Source organism: Crocuta crocuta, unplaced genomic scaffold (assembly GCF_008692635.1).
Source record: "Crocuta crocuta isolate KB4526 unplaced genomic scaffold, BGI_CrCroc_1.0 scaffold306, whole genome shotgun sequence".
Taxonomy (NCBI): Eukaryota; Metazoa; Chordata; class Mammalia; order Carnivora; family Hyaenidae; genus Crocuta; species Crocuta crocuta.
In genome coordinates this window covers 887,375-910,395 of record NW_027529630.1, presented here as the reverse complement: position 1 = coordinate 910,395, position 23,021 = coordinate 887,375, and the positions used below count along the sequence as shown (strand labels likewise).

The window sequence follows — 23,021 nt, the reverse complement described above, 5'->3', positions numbered from 1 at the left end:
GGGTGGCTCAATCAGTTAAGATCTGTTCCTGATTTCAGCTCAGGTCATGACCTCATGGTTTGTGAGATCAAGCCCCAGTGTTGGAGTCTGCAAGGACAGTGCAGGGCCTGCTTGGGATTCTCTTTCCCTCTCTCTTTGCCCCTCCCCCATGTGTGTGTGTGTGTGCGCGCGTTCTCTCTAAAAAAAAAAAGAAAAAACAAAGCCCATGTGAACTTACACCTATGGTAGACGCCATGTAGTCTGCACACATTTCTGCAAAGTCTCGCTCAAGGACTCCATAGTAGAGGCCATAGAAGAGGAGAGAAATGCCAAAGTCCATGGCATCTTCTGGTTTGATCCTGTAAGGGAAGCAGCACAGTTTATAAGGCCTGCCCTAAGCAACAACTGCTTTGGATTACGACTGTGGGGCACATAAGGCAGCAACTAAAGTTGTAGGCCTTAAGGGCTAAAACAAATATTGGTAAACTAAGATCAAATCCAGCCTGCTACCTGTTTTTATATGGCCTGTTGGCACCATCTGAGCAAGCTAGCACTGTGAGCTACAAAGGTATTCCCTACTGCCCCTCTTCCCCACTCTGTTCCCAGTGCCTGTCTCCTCCAACTGGCAACCATGCCTTGCAGCTGCCTAGGGTCCACTCTGGTTGATACCTACATGTTGAGGACTCTACTGTTGGCAATCACTGGACACCAACTAGTGGAATTTCAGTCAGGAAGTTGGCAACTCACCAAGTTACCTCACCGCCAGCCAGCTGCCTAAGTTGAAATGACTGAGCAAGGGCACACCAGGATCTGGGCTGTCAATGGAGCACAGAGTGAAAATGATCCCAGTGGCCACACACCCCCTTGTAAGGCCTCTCCTTCTGAGAATGTCTCATCTGATGGCAAGTGGGCATGCCTACCATCTGAGACAGCCCATCCATCAAACAAGGTAGGGCAAGGGAAGAGTTTCCCCTCTTGTTATACTACATATTATCCTAGACTTTGTTTTTTGTCCACAAAGCCTAAAACATAATTTGGCCCTTTTCACAAAAAGTTTGCCATCCACAGCTTTAGAAATAAAGTTAGTCAGTTAGTAAATACATACATTCTAGTTACCATAAAATTCTAGGTTGTATCTATTAATATTCTCTATCATGTCATCAAAGTTAAATTTTGGTCCAAGTCTACTTACTAAGAAGGACAATGATCTTGCCTGAATATTAGGAGGTTTGTTTTAATAATTCCAAGGACTAATAATTTGCAACCTTCAGTCTTTAAATGTTTATTATAGAAAACAACCTTTGTTAAAATATTTGTACCAGGAACTGTATATGTTCACTGAAAGTTATAAATTATATTTATCTTAAAAAGCTGTTTGTTCATGAATCATGTAATATTTAACCTACTAACTAGACATCATGATCTTATACCAATTAACCTGATTAGTAGCATAAAAATGGTTAAGCTTCTCAATTTTGTTTTCTTCCTGGTATAGTTTATGCAAATAAAAAGAACTAATTAAAAGAACAGACATATTGGGACCTATTGGGGCACCTGGGTGGCTCAGTCAGTTAAGCGTCCGACTTCGGCTCAGGTCATGATCTCGTGGTTTGTGAGTTAGGGCCCCACATCCGGCTCTGTAATCACAGAATCTGCTTCAAATTCTGTGTTTCCCTCTCTCTCTCTGCCCCTCCACCCACTCTTGCTCTCTCTCCCTCTCTCTCTCTCTCTCTCTCTCAAAAATAAACATTACAAAAATTTTTTTTTAGGGGCACCTGGATGGCTTAGTCGGTTAAGCGTCCGACTTTCGCTTAGGTCATGATCTCGCGGTTAGTGGGTTCGAGCCCCGCGTCGGGCTCTGTGCTGACTGCCAGCTCAGAACCTGGAGCCTGTTTCAGAGTCTGTGACTCCCTCTCTCTCTGACCCTCCCCTGCTCACGCTGTCTCTCTCTCTCCCTCTCTCTCTCTCTCAGAAATAAATAAAACATTAAAAAAAAAAAATTTAAAAAAAATTTTTTTTTAAAGAATAGCCATCTTTAGTACAATGCAGAATCTTGATTTTTATTTTTTTAACCACACAGATTAGGAAGATATCTAGAAATACATTGGTTTTCTTTGATGGGACATGTTAGGCTCTATTCCAATGAATTCTTATAAATCTTTGTGGAGCCTGTTACTGCTTGCGGCCTGTACTACCCCTGGAAGAAAGAAGTCCATGGATATCTTCTCACTAAGTAAAGTAGGACTTACTCCTTTCAGTTTCAAAAAGACTTCTGGAGCACCAGGATGGCTCAGTCAGTTAAGCGTCCGACACTAGATTTTGGTTCTGGTCATCTCACGGTTCATGGGTTTGAGCCCCACTTGGGATCCTCTCCTTCTCCTTTTCTCTGCCCTCCCCAGCTCTCATTCATTCTCTAAGTAGATAAATAAACTTAAAAAAGAAAAAAAAAAGACTCCCACCTATAGTGTACCAGATTTGGGAAAGAATCCTAAATCTGTAACTTCAAGTGCACTGCCCTAGGCTTAGGATTCCTCACGATCGACAGCCCCCAGTCCCATCACCTCAGCCATGAAACCACATTTCCACTTTCTTCTGCCCTTATTCACTGTACCCTACAGCCTCAGAATCCAGGATTTCTTGGCTTCTGCCTCAACTGGGAGTGAGGGGGCCTGTACAGTGACATGAATCTTTTTGAAATCTCATGACAATATGAAGTAACAGCCAGAATCTGACTGCTGGTAATATATCCTTAGGAAGCAACAAAACAATGTTACGTGCACAAAACTGAAAAACACCCTAGCTGCCCAACAATGGAGTGGGAATTAAATGCCCACAGGTTAACTTTCTAAAAAGTTTTTTCCCTAGAAATCTGACAGAAGTGGAATGTCAGCTATGTTATAAAGCAGCAATATGATTAGTACACTACATCTGAACTGGGAGATTCTTAAAACTGGTGGGGGAAAGCTTTTGAACTAGGGTGGTTCCCACAACACATCTGTGTGGTCTCATTCCCTCACATTCCAGCCCTGGAACTACTATGAGGACTCCCGCGGACACTGCTCTGTTGTCCCCCCACCCCCACCCCTGTATACTTCTGGGTGAACTTACTGCCAGATGTGGCCAACTGTGTCACATGAGTTTGACTATCTAGTCCAGGGGTTGACAAAAAATGTTCTGTGTAAAGGGCTAGAGAGCATTTTAAGGTTTGTGACCCAAATAGTGCCTGCTACAAATATTAAACTCTATTATAGTTTTATTGCAAAAACAGCCATAGACAATGCATAAACAAATGAGTATGGCTGTGTTCTAGTAAAAACTATCTTTACCTTAGAAAAAACAGGAGGTAGGCCAATTTGGCCCACAGGACAGTTTGCCAACTCCTGGTCTCCCTGAACATAAGACCACTCAGGTAGAGTGGACGTTGCAACAGACAGTACAAACATGGACAAGGAAAATGGCTCTGTTACAGTGATGGAGTAACAGTAACTGGCTATAATCATTATTATGCTTACTTTTTTTTATACTTTTCCACTAAAATATAGATTCTTGGAAAATATAACCAATGATTTGGGACTCTAACAGCTCTGTATGTCCAGACATTCCTTTCCTTGGCCAGTTCAAATCAGGGAGGGCCTACCTTCTCTTATTCCCCAAAGCCCAAGTCTCCTATCCTGGGTATCATGTCCCTCTTGTTAAAATCCAGGACTTGCTCCAGGAAGAAAGGTACACCTTACCAGCCCCTCATCCCCAAACACCAGCAAAAACAAAAGCAAAGGATACTTACTTGAATAATAAATTGAGACCAAAGAGGGTAAACATGACAGCCATGTAGCCAACAATGCCCGTGGCATAGCTGATTTTATAGATCAACAGGAACCACTTATAAACCAACCTGGAGAAAGGAGAGAATATTAGCACAGCTGACACAGAAACTCTAGCCTAGGGGCCTCTGGATTACCAGAAACTCTTATTCACACATCAGTGGAAAAGAGCAGGTCCTTTGCTTGGACTTATTGAGAAACTTCAGTTACTGTAATAGAGCTGGTCACTCCTTTAATTGCAGAAACACCTCCACAAACCAGGGAGCTAGCGCTATTTTCCTGGTCCCAGACCAAGGGAAGAAAAGAGAGCCTAAAAAGGAGGTTTTGGCCTCAAAGAGCACAGCTAACCTCAGACAGCTATGTCATCTCAAATTCAGACTGGCTGGATAAGGAAGTGAAAACTACCAACTACAACTATGCTCAGAAGGGAAGACGTGGGGAAAGCTAGTTGTTCTCGTCAGGAAAGAGAATTCAAGGGAAGATGATTAAGAGGTAGAATCAGCTACAGGCTTTTCCAATTGGGCATGGTTAGCCTGAATACTGCTTTGCTCCTATCCAGAGGCCAATAATGAAATGGTGTCTAACGAATTTGCTTCTGAAATGATTTTTCTTTCTGAGGAAAAAGGGATTAGGAAGGAAGCATTCAAAGAATATGAATTGGATGTACGTATGTTATGGTGGTGAGGGGTGGGGTGAAGTGGGGCCGTACAATGCTACTGAAGGAGGAGCAGTGCACTCTAGAATCTGACAAAAAGCAATGTGAAATCGGGTTGGTTGACCCCAGCCAGGTTCAGAGAGGAAAGATGTTCCCTGAAGGTGGCAGAGCCTTTTAAATGATATGGAGGCAGGTCCCTGATATCAGGAACAACTACTCTATCGGAGGTGGGAGCAAAAGAGCAACTTGCTTGAATAAGCAGCTCAAGCCTGCCTGGCTCCTGAGGCCAGGTTATTGCCAACTCTATTGGGCCCCAGGGAGGAAGCTCAAGGTCCCTGCCCATGCCTCCCTGCTATGGCTAAGCAAGTGGTGATCAGTTCTCAGGCAACGGAAAGGCCCCAAACATTTTGCAGTGCCTGACCTCAAAACCCACACAAAGCTCCATTACCCAGGTTTTACACTAGTCAGATGGGAGTGAGATAGTGGAAAGGATGTGGAATTTTAGGTGGAATCTGGATTAAGTAAGTTTTATTAGCTGGGTAATCCCAGGGAAGTCAAATCATCAGTCTAAGAGAAGTTTATTTATTTGTATTACAGAGGAAAACCATCATGCCTTCCTCAATGGACTGTATGGAGCCCATTTCCTGGTGTATATAATACATGCTCAATAACTGCTACATGAACAAACGTGGATGTTTATGAAAGTGCTTTGAAATTATAAAGCACTATCAAATGTTAGCTATCATCATAAAAAACTTCCCATGTTACAGACACATTTTCAGTCATTTTACTGACCACTTGATTCTGTTTGTTACTTAGTGATTCTTAAAGTGCTTTTTTACACTTTTCTTCATATCACCCTTTATAAGGAAGCAATTATTATCACATTTGTAAGGATAAAAAAATTCAAGGCTCAGAAAGGTGAAGCCAAATAGGTCATATAATTAACAACTGGCAGGGCTGGGATTTCCAATCCACATCCATCTGGCTCCAGAGCATCGATCTTCTATAACAGCCCTTAATGTAAACTACCATAGCCAGAGAGGAGCTTCTGGATCACCAACTTCACCTTGAAGATTAATTTTACCATGTAAAATGAAACTCACAAGGCCAAAGTAAGACCTATAGTAAAGCAGAACATAAAATGCATGGGAAAAAGAGTAACTTGCAATTTTGAAGACTTTGGTTCAGGAAGTTACAACTTTGAGGCTGGCTAGTTCCTCTGCTCGGCTCTCCTGGACCTGTACACACATCTCTCACAGCACTTACCAACTGCACTGAAAGAGCTGCTTTCTTGTCCATCTCCTCCATTAAACCGAGAATTCCTTGAGGGCAGGGACCATGTCTTATCCAGCTCTGTATCCCCAGCGCTCAGCACAGGGCCTGACACATAGCAGGTGCTTGTTGAATGAATGAATGAATGAGAAAATCTCTTTCTGTCAAGTACAGATATTAAATGACCTCACAAGCTGGTTGGGAGGATCAATCTAGAAATGCATTTGGATAAAATACAAAGAATAATACAAGCAGGGGCTGCTTTGTGACCCAAGAAGGAAGTATTATTTGTTGAAAAATTGTACATTTGCTGAGATTCATTCATTCAACAAAAATTCAGAGTAGGCTCCTATGTGCCAGACCCTGTGGTAGGTAGGGCCTGGATATAGAGTGACAAACAAAATACATGTGGTTCCTGATCTCATAGTTACAGTTTAGTGGGGGAGATAGACACTCAATATCTTGTGATAAATTCTATGATGGAAAACTACAGGGCCTATAAAAGAATACAACAGAAAATCTAATTTAGAGATCAGAAAAGGGTTCACACACACAAAAAGAAAACATTTAAAATGAGACCACAACGATCACCAGAATTTGCTTACTTATTTTGGTTGCTTTTAATATAAACAGACCTTGATATAAACTCTAAGGTAAGCTACAGGGAAATATTTAATGATTTTTAATCTGTGAAGGGGGGATAGTTCTCCCAATCAGCTTGTTTTGGTGGGGCCCCATGCCAAGTAATCTTGGCAAACAAAAGTTACAATTTTTTCAGTCTAAACCACCCCAATCCCATGCATTCCAACCCATTAGCTTCAAGAAACCTAGCTCTTCCCCACTACCTAATCTCTCACCTTGGGGTTGTTTGTACTAGAGGTTTTCGGGTGGCTCGGAAGGTGACAAAAGCTGTGACAGCGGAGAACAAGATCCAGATCACTAGGAACCTCCACCAGTGCAGCTTCACTGTGAAATAGAGGGGAACAACCCACATCTGAAAGAGGGTCACCATCTGAAACACAAACACAAGCACTTCAGCTCTAGTCAGCTCCCTCTGTAGCTCGATCCACAAGTCCAGAATGTATCATATGTGTTCCATTTCAGTCTGATCCTCTCCGAGATTTCCAATTTTAGACAGAGGCACCTCTTAGTGATCTAACTTAGAAACCTAGGACCATGCCTGACACCTCCTTTTCATCCCTCACTTAACTGTTGTATATATTCTTTCCTGTTGTATATATTCTTGCCTTTCCAGGTGAGCCCTTGCTAGCCCTTGCCTGCCTCACTGTAAAGACCTCTTTGTTTAATCTCCCTGCATTCAGTGACTCCCTCTCCAATATACCATTCCCAGGAATACTGGAATGGTATTCTAACTTATAGTCTTCCTTCCTTCTTTTCTTTTCCTTTCTTTTCTTTTTAAGTAGGCTCTACACCCAGTGAGTGGCCCAGTGTGGTGCCTGAACTCACAACTCTGAGATCAAGACTGGAGCTGAGATCAAGAGTCAGAGATTTAAGTGACTGAGCCACCCAAGTGCCTCTTTAATATAAAGTCTTAAACTTGTCATTCCCTTGTGTACAACCCTCTAATGGTCCCCTACATATAGGGTAACACCAACATCCTTAGGCAGTCAAATCCCCCACTATCCCCACTACTACTCTGGATTGAACAAAGGCATAATCAGGAGTAAGTCTAGGCATCAGTGTAAAAGAAATGAAAAAAATCTTGCCTTGCTTTGTAACTCTGAGGCTTAAAACTGTAAGGGTGTATAAAGCTACTCATCTCACATCACGAAAGAGAGAAAGAAAAAAAATGAAAGAAAAGGAAGAAGGAACGGAGAGAGGGAGCAATTTAGGGTTAGGATTAGGCCCTTTAAACCAGATGGCCCAATAGAAGCCCAAGAGATCTAGACTCTAGTTCTGTCTGCCTCCAACTCACTGGGTCATCCTAGGAAGGTTATTCCTCCTTGAGGGAAAGGCTTGACTTGATTTTTCAAACCCCTTCAAGTTCTAACATGCTAAGGTTCTGTTAAGCAGCCTTGTTATCTCAGATTTCCTGGGAGAGCAAAGGCAGTATTCAATAAATAAATCAAGTATTTTGCAGTTAATGGAAAGAGGAATGCAGAAATAAACATGACCCGTAGACCCTGTTCTCAAGGAGTTAACAGTCTAGCAGTAAGAGAAAAATATAAATCAAACCTTTGATGTAATGATTCTGCCAATCTTTAGATGATTTTTAGAAGTTCAAATAGAAGGACACCTGTGTGGCTCAGTCGGCTGAACGTCCCAATTTCAGCTCAGGTCATGATCTCGTAGTTGGGGAATTCGAGCCCTGCACTGGGCTCTGTGCTGAAAGCTTGGGGCCTGCAGCGTGCTTCAGATTCTGTGTCTCTCTCTCTGTCCCTCCCCCACTTGTGCTCTGTCTCTCTCTCTCTCAAAAATAAACATTAAAAAAATGTGACATATTAACAATTAATAATTAAATTAATGATTAATATTTTTAAAAATTTCAGATAGAAAGCATTAAAGAATGAATAAACAGGGGCATCTGGGTGGCTCAGTCAGTTAAGCATCTGACTTCAGCTTAAGTCATGATCTTGCCATTCCCGAGTACGAGCCCTGCTTTGGACTCTGCTGACAGCTCAGAGCCTGGAGGCTAGAGCCTGCTTTGGATTCTGTGTCTCCCTCTCTCTCTACCCGTTTTGCACTTGCACTCTGTCTCTCTCTCACTCTTTCAAAAATAAACATTAAAAATTTTTTAAAAAAGAATGAAAACAAGGTAGAATAATATACTGAAATGACCAGAGATTTTAGAATTAGAGATCTAGATATGAATCTCAATACAGCTATTTACTGTATTACCTTAGGCAAGTCACTTAACCCTGATAAGCCTCAGTTTTCTGAACTGTAAAATGGGATTAACAACATCTACTCTCAAAAGATTGGATAGATTAAGTGAATTAATTCATGGAGATTACTTGGAACAAGGCCCGACAAAGTAAGCATTTAATACAAGTAATGTAATAAATATAAGTATTCAAAATAATAGCTCTTATATAAAACAAGTAGAGTGCATAATTCATAGTAAGCATTCAGGAAATGAGAGGTCTTATTATGGCTTCATATAATCAAAACTGCATAAAGTCGACTGTCATCATAAGAGAGCAAAGATTGCAGTGTGGCAACCAAAATAATCAACATACTGAAAGTGGTAGGGTTATAATGAGATAGAGACAAAACAAACAATAGAAAAGATGAATGAAACAAGAGCTGGTTGTTTGAAAAGATTAAACAAAATTGATAAACCTTTAGCCAGACACATCAAGAAAAAAAGAGGACCCAAATAAAATCAGAAACAAAAAAGGAAAAGTAAAAACTGACACCACAGAAATACAAAGAACTTAAAAGACCACTACAAAAAATTACATACCAAAAAAATTGGACAATCTAGAAAAACTGGATAAACTCCTAGAAACATACACTATTCCCAAATAGAAACTGGCGGAAAGAGAAAATCTGAGCAGGACAATTACTAGTAATGAAATTGAATCAGTAATCAAAAACCTCCCATAAAACAAAAGCCCAGGACCAGATGGATCCACAGGTGAATTCTGCCATTTAAAGATGAGTTAATACCTATCCTCCTCAAACTATCTGAAAGAAAAGGAAGGAAAGCTTCCCAACACATTCTATGAGGCCAGCATTACCTTGATACCAAAACCATACAAAGGTGCTACAAAACCAGCCAAACATAAAAAACCCACCAACCAACCAACCAAACAAAAAAACACCTATAGGCACATATCCTGAATGCACACAGATGTAAAAACTCTCAACAAACTATTAGCAACCACATTCAACAACGATTAAAAGGACAGTGCACCATGATCCGATGGGGCTTATTCTGGGGATACAAGGATGGTTCAATATTCACAAATCATATTCCACATTAACAAAATAAAAGACAAAAACCATACATCTCAATAGATGCAGAAAAAGCATCTGACATAAATCAATATCCATTCATGATAGAAACTCAACAAAGTGGGGATGGAGAAAACATACCTCAACATAATAAAGACCATATACGACAAACCCACAGCCAACATCATACTCATTGGTGAAAAACTAAAAGCTTTCTCTTTAAGATCAGGAACACGACAAGAATATCCACTCTTGCCACTTTTATTCAATACAGTACTGGAAGGCCTAGCCATATCTATCAGACAAAAAAAAGAAATAGAAGGCATCTAGATTGGTAAGGAAGAAGTTAAACCAGCACTATTTGCAGATGACATGATAGCATAAACCAGCACTATTTGCAGATGACATGATAGCATACATAGAAAACTGTTAAAAATAACATATATATTCAGTAAAGTTTCAGGATAAAAATTAATATACAGAAATCTGTTGCATTTCTATATAATAATAATGAAGTAGCAGAAAGAGAAAATAATAAAAAATTCCATTTACAATTGCACCAAAAGAATACCTAGGAATAAATTTAATTAAGGAGGTGAAACACCTGTACTATGAAAACTATAAAACACTGATGAAAGAAACTGAAGACACGCAAATGGAAAAATATTCCATGCTCATGGATTGGAAGAATTAATACTGTTAAAATGTCCATATTACCCAAAGCAATCTACAGATTCAGTGTAATCCATAACAAAACACCATTTTTCACAAAACAAGAATACTAGAATTTGTATAGAATTGCTAAGACATCAAATAGCCAAAGCAATCTTGAGAAAGAAAAACAAAGCTGGAGGCTTCATAACCCCAGGCTTTAAGATACACTACAAACCTACAGTAATCAAAACAGTATGTTATTGGCACAAAAACAAATACATAAATTGTTCCAATTTCAGTATATATTTTCCTGAAGTAAGCACAGCAGACACATAAATCAATAGAACAGAACAAAGAGTACAGAAATAAACCCATGCTTATATGGACAGTTAACCTATGACAAAGGAGGCAAGAATATACAATGGAGTAAAGACAGTCTCTTCAATAACTGGTGCTGGGTATCCAAAGGATACAGGTGTGCGGTTTCAAAGGGGCACATGCACCCCAATGTTTATAGCAGCGTTACTGACAATAGCCAAAGTATAGAAAAAGCCCAAATGTCCATCAACAGATGACTGGATAAAGAAAATGTGGTATATATATATACACATACACACACAGTGGAGTACTATTCAGCAATCAAAAAGAATAAAATCTTGCCATTTGCAACAACATGGATGGAACTAGAGTGTATTATGCTAAATGAAATTAGTCACAGAAAGACAAATATCATGTAACTTCACTCATGTGGAACTTAAGATAGAAAACAGATGAACATAAGAGAAACAAAAATAATGTAAAAACAGAGAGCGGGACAAAACATAAGAGACTCTTAAATATAGAGAACAGACTGAGGGTTGCTGGAGGGGTTGTGTGGGAGTGGGGGCGTAAGCTAAATAGATAAGGGCATTAAGGAAGACACTTGTCGGGATGAGCACTGGGTGGTACAGGTAGGGGATGAATCACTGGATTCTACTCCTGAAATCATTACTGCACTATATGCTAACTAATTTGGATGTAAATTTAAAAAAATAAAGGGCGCCTAGGTGGCTCAGTTGCTCAAGCGTCAGACTTCAGCTCAGGTCATGATCTCACAGTTCATAAGTTTTGAGCCCTGCTTTGGGCTCTGTGCTGACAGCTCAGAACCTGGAGACTGCTTCAGATTCTCTCTCTTTGTCCCTCCGCTGCTCACACTCTCTCTTTCTCTCAAAAATAAACATTAAAAAAACCCTTTTTTAAAATGATGAAATTAAAAAAAAATGGCACTGGGAAACTAGACAGTTTACATGCAAAAGAATAAATGAAACTGGACCACTTTCTTATACCAAACACAAAAATGAACTCAAAATGGATTAAAGACCTACATGTGAGAACTGAAACCATTAAAACCCCTAAAAGAAAATAGACACTAATTTCTCTGACATTGACCTTAGAAATGTTTTTCTAGATACGTCTTGTCAGCCAAGAGAAACAAAAGCAAAATTAAACTATTTAGACTACACCAAAATAACAAACTTTGGTATAGCAAATAAAACCATCAATAAAATAAAAGGCAACCTACTGACACCAAAAAAACAAACAATCTGATTAAAAATGGACAGAAGGGCACCTGGGTGGCTCAGTTAGTTAAGCATCAGACTCTTGGTTTTGGCTCAGGTCATGATCTCAGTTTGTGAGTTTGAGCCCTGCTTCGGGCTGTGCACTTACAGCACAGAGGCTGCTTGGGACTTTCTCTTCTCTCTCTGCCCCTCCCTTGAACACTCTCTTAAAATAAATAAATAAACATTTAAATAAATTAAAGAAAAAGAGGAAGACAGACAGACAGAAGATGAGGCGACTAAGTGGCTCAGTCTGTTAAACATCTGACCTTAGCTCAGGTCATGATCTCATGGTTCATGAGTTTGAGTCACGCAGCAGGTGAGCTTGAGCCCCGCTTCCGGTGAGCTCCCCCCCCCATTACTCACTTGCTCCCTCCCTCAAAAAAAAAAAAAAGTAAAAAAAGAAAAAGGAACCCTCACACACTGTTGGTAGAATATAAATTGGTACAGCCACTGTGAAAAACAGTATGGAGGTTCCTCAAAAAATTAAAAATAGAAATACCAATAATTCTGCTACTATTATTTACCGAAAGAAACCCAAAACACTAATTTCAATAGATATATGCACCTCTATGTTTACTGCAGGAGTTTTACAGTAGCCAAAATATGGAAGCAACTCAAGTGTTCATTGGTAGATGAATGAATAAAGAAGATGTGGTTTTTTTTTATATCAATGCACTTAATGTATTTTACTGCATGAATTAGTTTCCTATTGTTGCTGCATAAGAAACCACAAGTTTAGTGGCTGAAAACACCACAAATTTGCTATGTTACAACTGTAGAGATTAGTCTAAAATGGGTCTGCAGGGCTGGATTCTTTCAGGATGTTCTAGGGGAGAGCCCATCCCAAGGCTTTTTCCAACTTCTAGAGGCCACTTGCATTCCTTGGTCCACAACACTCCAACCTCTGCTTCCATCTCCTTCTCTGTCAGACCCTCTTGCTTCCCTCTTTTAAGAAGCCTTCTGACTAGTTGGCCTCCCTAGATAATCCAGAATAATCTCATCTCAAAACCTTTCTTTTTTCTTTCATAGTTTATTGTCAAGTTGGTTTCCATATAGCACCCAGTGCTCATCCCAACAAGTGCCCTCCTCTATGTCCATCACCCCCTTCCCCTCCCTCCATCACCCCCATCAGCCCTCAGTTTGTTCTCCTTATTCAAGAGTCTCTCATGGTTTGCCTCCCTCCCTCTCCCCAACTATTTTTCCCCTTCTCCTCCCCCACGGTCCTCTGTTAAGTTTCTCCTGTTCCACTTATAAGTGAAAACATATGGTATCTGTCCTTCTCTGCTTGACTTCTTTCACTCAGCATAACACCCTTGAGTTCCATCCATGTTCCTACAAATGACCAGATTTCATTCTTTCTCATTGCCATGTAGTATTCCATTGTATAGATAAATCACATTCAAAGAAAATGTGGTTTATCTATACAACAGAATATTACTCAGCCATAAAAAGGGAGATCTTGGGGGCACCTAGGTGGCTGAGTTGGTTAAGCTTCTGACTCTTGATTTCAGCTCAGGTCATGATCTGAGAGTCTGGAGACTGAGCCCTGAGTCAGCCTGCGCGCTGGGCATGGAGCCTGCTTAAGATTCTATCTCCCTCTACCACATGTGTTCTCTCTCTCAAATAAAGGGGGGGGAGGATCTTGCCAATTGTGACGACAACATGGATTACACCTAGAGGGTATTATGCTAAGCAAATTCAGAAAGACAAATACCGTATGATTTCACTTATATATAGAGTCAAAAAAACAAAACAAATGAACAAACAAAAAGCAGAAAGAGACCCATAAACAGAGAGAACCAACTGAAGACTGTCAGAGGAGAAGGAGATGGGGGATGGGAAAATGGATCAAGTTGAGTAGGAGATACAGAATTTCAGTCATGGAATGAGTAAGTCACAGGGATAAAAGGACACCATAAGGAATATAGTCAATGGTATTGTAATAGTGTTGTATGGTGATAGTTGGACACTATGCTCACACTTGTGACAAGCATAGCATAACATATAGACTTGTTGAATCACTATGTTGTACAACCTGAAACTGATGTAAAATGTGTCAACTATATATTTCAATTAAAAAATTTTTTTAAAATTACCAAACCTCCAGGGGGAAAACAAGTGGTAAGATTATAGCAATTTCTTTATAATGCTTAATTTGTCCTTTCCAGGAAAAATAAATTATCTAAAAACATAAAGCAAGGACCTGAGGCTACTTTCAGGTACCTAGACACTCTCCATTAGGGAAGCTTGAAAGCCAGATTCTGTTCAGGGCCTAGACAGCAGTACCTGATAAAGGGCAAAGCAAAGGGGCTGAGTAAAGAGAATAGCCTCCTATGCCAAAACTGTTAGGTCACACATCTGCCTAGTTAATTTCTTTATTTCTACTTTATTAATATTTTGCTTAATAAGTAAACTGAAGCTTCTTCATTAAGGAAGGTATTTTTAGTGGCAGATTGACAATATGTAAATGACGGAAAGTTACCAAAGATTTTCTGAACACTGTCAGGGACTCTGGTGCCATCTGCTGGCAATACTTTATACAGACACATTAGGTTAAATCATTTGTTCAAATGCTTGTGCTTGATGCTGGGACAAAGTAATGGGAAACCTTTGCCTCTAACTTCTCTTCCAGGATTTGGGATAATGAGACAAATACATGAAATGAGCAGCCATCAAGTACAAGCAGCAAAGTGTCAAGTACTAACATCAGAGTTCAGAGGAAAGATGTAGCACTATGGGCAGGAGTGATCAGGGAAGACTGCCTGGNAAATGGACAGAAGGGCACCTGGGTGGCTCAGTTAGTTAAGCATCAGACTCTTGGTTTTGGCTCAGGTCATGATCTCAGTTTGTGAGTTTGAGCCCTGCTTCGGGCTGTGCACTTACAGCACAGAGGCTGCTTGGGACTTTCTCTTCTCTCTCTGCCCCTCCCTTGAACACTCTCTTAAAATAAATAAATAAACATTTAAATAAATTAAAGAAAAAGAGGAAGACAGACAGACAGAAGATGAGGCGACTAAGTGGCTCAGTCTGTTAAACATCTGACCTTAGCTCAGGTCATGATCTCATGGTTCATGAGTTTGAGTCACGCAGCAGGTGAGCTTGAGCCCCGCTTCCGGTGAGCTCCCCCCCCCATTACTCACTTGCTCCCTCCCTCAAAAAAAAAAAAAAGTAAAAAAAGAAAAAGGAACCCTCACACACTGTTGGTAGAATATAAATTGGTACAGCCACTGTGAAAAACAGTATGGAGGTTCCTCAAAAAATTAAAAATAGAAATACCAATAATTCTGCTACTATTATTTACCGAAAGAAACCCAAAACACTAATTTCAATAGATATATGCACCTCTATGTTTACTGCAGGAGTTTTACAGTAGCCAAAATATGGAAGCAACTCAAGTGTTCATTGGTAGATGAATGAATAAAGAAGATGTGGTTTTTTTTTATATCAATGCACTTAATGTATTTTACTGCATGAATTAGTTTCCTATTGTTGCTGCATAAGAAACCACAAGTTTAGTGGCTGAAAACACCACAAATTTGCTATGTTACAACTGTAGAGATTAGTCTAAAATGGGTCTGCAGGGCTGGATTCTTTCAGGATGTTCTAGGGGAGAGCCCATCCCAAGGCTTTTTCCAACTTCTAGAGGCCACTTGCATTCCTTGGTCCACAACACTCCAACCTCTGCTTCCATCTCCTTCTCTGTCAGACCCTCTTGCTTCCCTCTTTTAAGAAGCCTTCTGACTAGTTGGCCTCCCTAGATAATCCAGAATAATCTCATCTCAAAACCTTTCTTTTTTCTTTCATAGTTTATTGTCAAGTTGGTTTCCATATAGCACCCAGTGCTCATCCCAACAAGTGCCCTCCTCTATGTCCATCACCCCCTTCCCCTCCCTCCATCACCCCCATCAGCCCTCAGTTTGTTCTCCTTATTCAAGAGTCTCTCATGGTTTGCCTCCCTCCCTCTCCCCAACTATTTTTCCCCTTCTCCTCCCCCACGGTCCTCTGTTAAGTTTCTCCTGTTCCACTTATAAGTGAAAACATATGGTATCTGTCCTTCTCTGCTTGACTTCTTTCACTCAGCATAACACCCTTGAGTTCCATCCATGTTCCTACAAATGACCAGATTTCATTCTTTCTCATTGCCATGTAGTATTCCATTGTATAGATAAATCACATTCAAAGAAAATGTGGTTTATCTATACAACAGAATATTACTCAGCCATAAAAAGGGAGATCTTGGGGGCACCTAGGTGGCTGAGTTGGTTAAGCTTCTGACTCTTGATTTCAGCTCAGGTCATGATCTGAGAGTCTGGAGACTGAGCCCTGAGTCAGCCTGCGCGCTGGGCATGGAGCCTGCTTAAGATTCTATCTCCCTCTACCACATGTGTTCTCTCTCTCAAATAAAGGGGGGGGAGGATCTTGCCAATTGTGACGACAACATGGATTACACCTAGAGGGTATTATGCTAAGCAAATTCAGAAAGACAAATACCGTATGATTTCACTTATATATAGAGTCAAAAAAACAAAACAAATGAACAAACAAAAAGCAGAAAGAGACCCATAAACAGAGAGAACCAACTGAAGACTGTCAGAGGAGAAGGAGATGGGGGATGGGAAAATGGATCAAGTTGAGTAGGAGATACAGAATTTCAGTCATGGAATGAGTAAGTCACAGGGATAAAAGGACACCATAAGGAATATAGTCAATGGTATTGTAATAGTGTTGTATGGTGATAGTTGGACACTATGCTCACACTTGTGACAAGCATAGCATAACATATAGACTTGTTGAATCACTATGTTGTACAACCTGAAACTGATGTAAAATGTGTCAACTATATATTTCAATTAAAAAATTTTTTTAAAATTACCAAACCTCCAGGGGGAAAACAAGTGGTAAGATTATAGCAATTTCTTTATAATGCTTAATTTGTCCTTTCCAGGAAAAATAAATTATCTAAAAACATAAAGCAAGGACCTGAGGCTACTTTCAGGTACCTAGACACTCTCCATTAGGGAAGCTTGAAAGCCAGATTCTGTTCAGGGCCTAGACAGCAGTACCTGATAAAGGGCAAAGCAAAGGGGCTGAGTAAAGAGAATAGCCTCCTATGCCAAAACTGTTAGGTCACACATCTGCCTAGTTAATTTCTTTATTTCTACTTTATTAATATTTTGCTTAATAAGTAAACTGAAGCTTCTTCATTAAGGAAGGTATTTTTAGTGGCAGATTGACAATATGTAAATGACGGAAAGTTACCAAAGATTTTCTGAACACTGTCAGGGACTCTGGTGCCATCTGCTGGCAATACTTTATACAGACACATTAGGTTAAATCATTTGTTCAAATGCTTGTGCTTGATGCTGGGACAAAGTAATGGGAAACCTTTGCCTCTAACTTCTCTTCCAGGATTTGGGATAATGAGACAAATACATGAAATGAGCAGCCATCAAGTACAAGCAGCAAAGTGTCAAGTACTAACATCAGAGTTCAGAGGAAAGATGTAGCACTATGGGCAGGAGTGATCAGGGAAGACTGCCTGGAAGAGGTAGAACTCTTGGCTGGTTCTGGAGGGGCTTGGACTTGGCCAGCTGGAGGGGAAAAGTGAAAGCCATTTACTTTTCTTTCCCTGAGTCTGCAAATACAAAACTGAAGTAAAGACTAGCCTGAAACTTATTCATTGATTCATTCTCCATTTACTGAGGGACAATCCCAGCTTCTCCAATCTGGAAAGTAAGAATAGCTCTATCTCACTTATCTCTCCACAAGGCTATACAGCTGAAATGTTGATGTTAGATGCTAACAGTATGAGCCAGATGATATTTAAATGGACTTTTAGATTTTTTTCATCTCAGAAGCTATAATTCATGAAAAATCAGAAAAGAGCTCCCACATCATATCCTCCACTGGGCACAAGCTGCCTTTCCAATCTTCTCATGCGTGGCATTTTTGGCTTTCGGGATTCTCATCACTTCTGTATTTCCCTATGTTGTGGGGGGTAGTGATTACCCACCATACTTGGCTGAAAAGGAATATAAAGGATGAATTGAAAACTACATATCCAGCTAGTAGAGCAAAGCAAGAGACTCACAGCTAACAGAACAATTAGCTTGAAAAAAATGCTGATAAATGGAGAGAGGTCAACTGAAGGAAGGTGTCTGGGATATGCTTCACAGCTCTGATCAATAATTTCATGAACGATTTGGATGAAAATACAAAGGATCTGCTTACCAAATCATGGACAGCATAACGTTTAGGAGCTGGGGAAGAACAGGACAGTGAACATGGAAGAAAGAAGATCCAAAATGAATAAAGCTTGTTTCTAGAGTTCTTCTAGCTCAAAGATTCTATGGGCTAATAAGCCGAAGTGAGGAACAAAAACCATATAATGAAACCCAATCAACTACCCAAGTATAGCAATTCATTTGAAACAGATCTAGGGGTTTCAGATGACCACAAATTGCCAGGGAATATATGCCAAAAGGGCTGCTGCCAAAAAAGCCAAGGCAACCTTAGGCTTTTTAACTAGGCGTATGTACAGAATGAAGGAGGCAGCAATTCTACTGTTCTCTGCTCTGTCAAAGCATCCTTGGGGCCCTGGGATTAGGACTTGGGACCGCACAGTACAAAGAATACTGACAAAGAAACATGGCCACAAGGGAGCAGCCAGGATTACAAAAGGGTCTAGAAACCAAATTACATAAGGACCAGCTGAAAGCAATAGGATAATAGGCCTGGGGAACTACAGCTATTACTTTCAGTTATCTGAAGACTGTCCAGAGGCCTAGTAAGTGCAAATAGTCAATGCAGTTCCTGTGACCAAGTATGACCCCACACATTGCTAGAATACTCTACAGGGCAGAAACTTGTTTGGTAATTGCCTCCTACCACAGCTGTGGCAAACAGTCAACCTTACCACACGAGACAGACCATTCCATTGCTAATAGATGTGCTAGGTAGTCCTTCCTTGATGCTGACCTGAATAATCTGCCTTTGTGTACCTTCTGCCTCTAGGTCCAACTCTTGTCCTTTAGAGTGGCACACAGTACATTTACTTCCTGTTTCTTTCTTTTTTTTTTTTTAAGTAGGCTTTACAACCAGGGCAGAGTCCAACACAGAGCCTGAACTCACAACCCTGAGATGAAGACCTGAGCTAAGATCAATGCCTAACCAACTGAGCCACCCAGGTGCCCCTACTTCCTATTTCTTACAACTACTCTTCTTTAATACCTAAAATTTTGCCATTTTTCCCCAAGTCTTCTTCTCTTCCTCCAAGAGTCAGTCAAGCAGTAATTTAATATTTACTGAGCCCTTACTGGACATCATGCTAAGGACTGCAGAATCCAGAGATATAAAACAAAACTTCCTCAAGAACTTAAATCTACTAAGGAGGGGCGCCTGGGTGGCTCAGTCGGTTAAGCCTCTGACTTTGGCTTAGGTTGTGATCTCACGTTCGTGGGTTCGAGCCCCGCGTCGGGCTCTGTCCTGACAGCTCAGAGCCTGGAGCCTGCTTCGGATTCCGTATCTCCCTGTCTCTTTGCCCCTCTCCCTCTCATGCTCTCTCTGTCTCAAAAATAAATAAAACATTTTTAAAAAATAATCGATCAATCTACTAAGGAAAAAAAAAAAACAATTATAATGCAGTATGACAAGTGCTATAATGGAGTAAGTCCTGGTGGCCAAAAAAGTAGAGGAGCTTTCACTAAACATAGGGGAACCAAGGAAGTCTTCCTGAAGAAAGCAACCTTGGATCTCTGTCCTGATGGCCTAGTAGGTGTAGAGAAAGGCATCATGATGAAGTGTTCCAGGATGAGGAAACATGGTATATTTGAAAAAGTACAAATAATGTTTGAGGGAGGTGTGAGAAATGAGCCTAAAGAGTAGGCAACACTCAGAGGAAGCTGATATATGTATCACACATAGGAACTTTTTATTATAGTCTGAGAATGAAAGTTTTTCCTTCTCATAGAAAGCGGATTAGCACCACCCTTTATCATCTTAGTCCACATTCTCTAGCCACATTCTATTAACCCTCTTAATGTGTTGGTCTGAGAAAAATCTATAGTACTTTAAAGATTTCTAGGTAGGAGATGTTGCCACTCATCCACTCCAGGAGGGAATAGCAGTTCAGGGAATAAGCATTTGAAAAGATACTGTATTTAGTAATGGAGATGATGAAAGCTTCTCCTTGGAGATCTTAAAAATAGGATAGGTACTTTTCCAGGCATAAACTTACTCCTTCCCCTGACATCCCTGCGGAAGCTAAGGACTGAGTAATATTAGACTCTGAACAGATGATGAAAAGTGAGCTACAGAGAAGCCAGAAAGCAAGCTGGGCCTGGGCTAGGTTATCAGTCCCAATCTGCTGTCTCCCAAGTCCTGCCTCCCTGGTACCATTCACTTCTGAATTTGTGATAAAACCCTACAACGGCTGAGGAGGCAAGATGATGTAGCCAGTAAAGGGGATGGGAAGAATGGATTTGGGCAAAAGTCACTCAAGAAGGAAAAATCAAGGGAGTTAAAAACAGAAATGACCATGGCAGAAAATGACAATTTTCTGAAGCTTTTGAGAAAGTTCAAAAATTGGTTGAGTGCTCTCATGAAAAGAGTACTTAATCAAGAACAAAGATTTTGGTTTTATGTCCAGCTCCCCAATGTAATGGTCATGTGCTCCTAGCAAATCTCTTCAGGATTTTACACTTTGGTTTACTAGTCTGAAAAAGGGAGCTATATCCCTATCCTCACTATCATATAAAGCTGCCATGAGGGTCCAACGAGATATCAGATTAAGTACTTTTTTTAAATGTCAACAAATTGAAACTATACACAGCTTAAGGTAGTATTACTACCACTACTGTTATATGGAAAAGAACAGAACTCTGATACTGAAATACAGAAAACAGTAGGACCTTCTACTCCCAAATAACAGGTAATTTAGATGAAGTTTTTCTTCTTTCAACTTAGAGGATGAACTCCCAAGTTACAAAGAGATAGTTGATACCTTTCACAGTGAAACCAATTGGCATACTTGCTCATAATCAGTCTAATGACTGGCAACATGCTACTCTAGGACAGTGCTTCTTGTAAGGGGTGAATTTCCTACCCAGGCACATTTGACCAAGTATGGAGACATTTTTAGTCATCATGATCAGGGGAGGGGATGCTACTGATGCTAGTGGCATCTAGTAGGTAGAGACCAGGCATGCTGCTAAACATCCTACAGTGCACATGACAGTCCCCCACAAAAATAAAGAATTATCTGGCCCAAAATGTGAATAGTCTCCCTATTGAGAGACATGGTCTAGGAGAATAGAGCTAGTGTTTTTCCACTCTGTGGTCATGTGTGCCCACTGAAAGGCTGGGCTGCCAACTAGCACTAGTGAAGAACAGAATATTTCATTCATTTGAGAGAAACAGAGCCTTATCAATTAATTCCATCACTCCTCAGCATGCATGCCAAGAACCATTTTTAAAGCTCTGACAGCTAATCTCAAACAGTTCATGTTTCTACTACCCAACAACAATCTCAGTCCCTCTCCTTTACACAACATACTCTGGGGAACTGTTTTGTTTTGATTCTTTTTTTATTCCCATTCTTCACCCCACAGACATTCTAATGTGCTTAACATATATATTTTTGTTTGTATCTGTTCTTACAAACTATTTTTTGTGCATGTCATTTTATTTATTAGTTGGCACTAACTAATAAATTTGTTTCCGTTTGTTATGTTTTCCACTCAGTATTCTGCTTTTAAGATCCACAGGTCCTTATGGGTAAACCTAATGTGCGGCTTTTAATTGCTATGAAGCATCATGACTTGCATCCACCACATTTTACCTTTTTATTCAGAGACAAGATCCAGGTTGCCTACAACTCTTCAATTAACTGCCATAATTAACACTTAAATGAACCCCTTCTCATGTGTACCCTTAGGATACGCCACAGAATAGGTGTATATTCCGGCTGGCTGAATAGTGCCCTGGTGCTCTCCATAATGCCTGCCCTAGTCTTCAGACCTACGAAGAACACACAAAAGTTCCTAAAGCCTCTGATACCTGCCAATAGTTGAACATATCCAGCTTTCTAGTATTTAGCCAATCTAATAGGTGTACAGTGATATCTCATTGTTTTAACCTGTGTTTCTCTAATTACTAAGGACCTAAATGTGAGACCTGAAAACATAAAACTCAATATAAAAATAAAACCAAAAATATAAGATAATAATCTCTTACACATCAGCCTTAGCAACATTTTTCTAGATATGTCTCCTCAGCCAAGGGAAACAAAAGCAAAAATAAACTATCTGGGCTACACCAAAATAAAAAGCTTTTGCACAGTAAAGGAAATCATCAACAAAATGAAAAGGTAACTTATTATGGGAGAATATATTTGTACTAATAAAGAAATACTTCATAAATTAGATATTTTTACCCTTAATTAGATTGACAAAGATTATTAAAGATATTGATTTCCTATATTCTCTTCAATACTGGGTAATAGCACCATTAACTTCTGTTGGTGGGACTGTAAGTTGGCTATAACTTTTTGAGAAGGCAATCTGACAAGCTCCATTAATAATTAAAATGTGTCTATCTTTTGAATAGGTAATTCCATTTCTAGGAATTCATTTTACAGAAATGCTTGCCCAGCTATGTGTATTATATATGTAAAAAGTTTATCATGTATATTATGTTATATATGTAAGATATATATGTAAGATAAATTATATATGTAATAAGTGAATTGTAACTATGATAAATTTAATTAAAAGGTGTCTATCAGCAGAGGTAGGTTAGAATCTTTTTAAAAATCTACATAAAAGAGGGATACCTGGGTAGCTCAGTCAGCTGAACACCCAACTTTGGCTCAAGTCATGATTTCACAGTTAGGGAGTTCAAGCCCCACATTGGGCTCACTGTTGTCAGTGCACAGACCACTTCAGATCCTCTGTCCCCCTCTCTGCCCCTCCTCCACTCACGCTCTCTTTCTTTCTCTCAAAAATAAATATTTTAAAAAATCTATTTAAAAGAATACTATAGGGGCTCCTGGGTGGCTCAGTCGGTTGAGTGCCCGACTTTGGCTCAGGTTATAATCTCATGGCTCACAAGTTCAAG

General features: G+C 40.0%; 1 protein-coding gene across 1 annotated transcript in view; it reads right to left on the bottom strand.

Annotated features, from left to right (window-relative positions):
* Positions 1 to 23,021, bottom strand: part of RNF121 (ring finger protein 121) — a 77,324-nt gene that overhangs the window by 12,737 nt on the left and 41,566 nt on the right. The window contains exons 4-6 of the mRNA XM_077762196.1: positions 6,588 to 6,742; positions 3,764 to 3,871; positions 218 to 338 (exon numbers count right to left, since the gene is read on the bottom strand). Coding sequence (XP_077618322.1) covers positions 218 to 338; positions 3,764 to 3,871; positions 6,588 to 6,742 — 384 coding nt within the window. The remainder of the gene's footprint in view (positions 1 to 217; positions 339 to 3,763; positions 3,872 to 6,587; positions 6,743 to 23,021) is intronic.